The 2,618-nt window shown below is 60.7% G+C and overlaps 1 protein-coding gene across 1 annotated transcript in view; it reads left to right on the top strand.

Annotated features, from left to right (window-relative positions):
- Positions 1-2,612, top strand: part of LOC104991277 — an 8,574-nt gene extending 5,962 nt beyond the window's left edge. Inside the window, exons 4-6 of the mRNA XM_010843694.1 lie at positions 6-239; positions 570-612; positions 958-2,612. Coding sequence (XP_010841996.1) covers positions 6-239; positions 570-612; positions 958-1,079 — 399 coding nt within the window. The 3' untranslated portion in view covers positions 1,080-2,612. The remainder of the gene's footprint in view (positions 1-5; positions 240-569; positions 613-957) is intronic.
- The last annotated feature ends 6 nt before the right edge of the window (positions 2,613-2,618 follow it).

The raw sequence follows: 2,618 nt of genomic DNA, 5'->3' as shown, positions 1-2,618 counted from the left end.
GGGAGGGGAGGGCATCAGAGGGCCTTTCTGCCCATACACCGCCCTCTTGCCCCTCCTTGCAGGCCATGACCCCCAAGGCAATGGGAGCACCAAACGATGCTGCCCCCAAGGAGGAGAGTGCTGTCTTGTCTAGGGAGGAGGGGCAGGTGGGGCCCCCGGGGGAGGAACCAGCCAGCCTCATTCCTGTTGCGAAGGGGGTGACTGAGAAGGAAGAGGTAGCAAGGACCCCAGGATGGCAGGTAAGGAAGCCTGGGGTTCAGCTGGAACACCGTCCCCGTGTGGGTCCTCCTGGGAAGCCCCTAGGCTCTGCAGGGTGGAGTGCAGAGGCCAGGCCCATGCCACCATGGCAACAGTGCAGGGAGGCCGGGGCACCCCAAGACCACTGAGTCAAACTGCCATCCCGGTGGAAGAACAGCTCTGTGTGGAGCTGAGAGGTGCAGACACGGTCTGAGCGGCAAGTGGATCTGAACCCTGGCCTCCCCCGACTTCTCGTGGAGTGAGGCCTGTTTCCCCAGCTGCACAACGTAGAACCCACCTCATCCCACCCCGTGCCCCTTCTCCCTTCCTAGGAGAATAAGAAGGCCCGAAAGGAGATGTCCGTGTACGTTTCTGGTAAGACAGCAGACCCCAGCCTGTGCAGCGGACTGCCCTGCTCCCTTATCCCAGGGACCCTGCAGAGGTCACAGATAGCTGAGCTCCTCCCTGACCCTCCTGGCCCAGGGAGGGGGCAGGGATGAAGCCCAGGTAGCCCGATGCCCAGTCTTTCCTGAACGAGCCCCTGGGTCCTTCTTCCTTCTTGGTTTGGCAGGACTTGAGGCCACTCCCCTTGGCCTGGTGGAAGGTTTCCGCCCTTTTAGCAATGCTGACCTGTTCTCCTGGCAACAGAGGGTATCCTAGCGCTGGGCAAAGTTCCCTCCAGCAAGGTATCCACAGGGCGTGTCTGATTGTGCTCTTTAGAGGCTTCCGAGGAGGACGTCATGGAGGAAAGGCCCGGGGGCTGGGTCCCCCATCTCTTGAGGAAGCTCTGGCTGGGATGGTTCCCCGCCTCTGACATCCCCAAGACTCAGAGCCACGAGTGACACCGCGTCCAATAAACCCACAGTTGTTGCTTCTGCAGGCCCCGTTTCCTCCTTTCAGGGCCCTCAAGTTTCTACAAACTCAGTGTGGCTTCGTCCACCGCCCCTGTCCCAACAAGCTGCAGGAACACCACCTCCTGCCATTAAGCGCTAGACGTGGGTATGCTGGAGACTCAAGGGGCCCTGGCTGGTTTTCTGAGTCAGTGCCAAGGGACAGACAGGGCTCCCTGAATGTCGAGAGCTGACTGTGGTGAAGGCACTACTGGCCTGATCAGGGGCTGGTGCTTCTGACCTGTCTGGGTCTCCCAGCTCTTAACCTCAATGTGCCGAGGAGTCTGCCTAAGACTCAGGTGAGCAGATAGTCATTAGAGGCCTTGGGTGGTGTCTGTGTGAGCTCAGTCCAGACCAGACTGGGGGCTGGAGGTGGAGAATGGGGGTCCCTGCCCTTGGCCGGGGCTCCAGGCTGAGGAGGTCACAGCCTCAGAGGCGGCGCAGGAAGACAGAGCTCAGCCGCCATCAGAGGCAAACCTCCTGCTGGCTGAAGGGGAAACAGAAGCCCAAGGTCACATAGTGTCATAGCACAGCAAGGACGAGAGCCAGGGTGTCCTGCTCTGAGCTCTGCAGGGCTTCCTTCTGCTCTGCCATCCCACTGTCACAGGATCCAAAGTTAACCCTGCCCCAGGGCCCGCCCGCGGTCCACAGGGGCTCATTTCCGGCCCCTGCCTAGGCTCCTGAGAGCCCGGCCTCACCTGGCCACTCAGAGGATGGAGCTCCAGGTTGGAGCCAAGCTCTAGCGTGGCTGTGAGTGGCAACTCCTACTGGGCAGGGGCTGGGGGATGAATGTTCTTAAGGGGCAGGGAAAGGGGGCCCATCCTATAAAGAGGCCCAGGGAGGTGGCTCCCTCCTGGGAAGAGCTCTTGCCTCAAGAGCTCTGAGCGCTGGGGGCTCACTGGGTATATCGCTTCCCAGTCCCACCCGCATCTTCTGGGGCAGCAACTTGAGGTGCTGGCTGAGGCCTGTGGAGCCAGGTGGCTGTGGCTAGGCCTGAAATATGGGTTCTGAGCTGATGGGCCCCCTTATCCCATGGGGGCCTGAAATCTCTTCCCAGCCTATGTGAGCTCCTCCAAGCAGTTGCCAGGACCTGTTTATATAGGTTTGGTCCTACGCCCAGTAAGGGAGGTTGGGTCTCCCAGGGTGTCTGGGTGTAAGCCTCATTACACCCATCTCACAGTACGCCCCCGTACACTCTGAGCCTCAGTACACCCATCTGTTAAACGGGGTCAAATGCCAGGTAAGGATGAATCAGGCCGGGGGGTGGGGGCTGGTTTTGGGGAGACTGCTAAGGCCATTTGACTGCCAGGGGCTGGTCAGGGGTCCCAGGTGGACTCAAGTCACGATGGAGCCACCAGACCCCGGTTTATTGACCATCAGGGCTACGGCTGAGGAGCAGGTTGGGGGCTGGATGCCTGCCTCTAGCGGGGCACCGCACAGAGCTGGTAGGGGGCTGGGGTCACCAGGGCCACAAAGACACCGTGGTCGCTG

This window comes from Bison bison, unplaced genomic scaffold, assembly GCF_000754665.1.
Source record: "Bison bison bison isolate TAMUID 2011002044 unplaced genomic scaffold, Bison_UMD1.0 scf7180017864184, whole genome shotgun sequence".
NCBI classification, from domain to species: Eukaryota; Metazoa; Chordata; class Mammalia; order Artiodactyla; family Bovidae; genus Bison; species Bison bison.
This window is presented reverse-complemented; position numbering and strand designations above follow the sequence as displayed.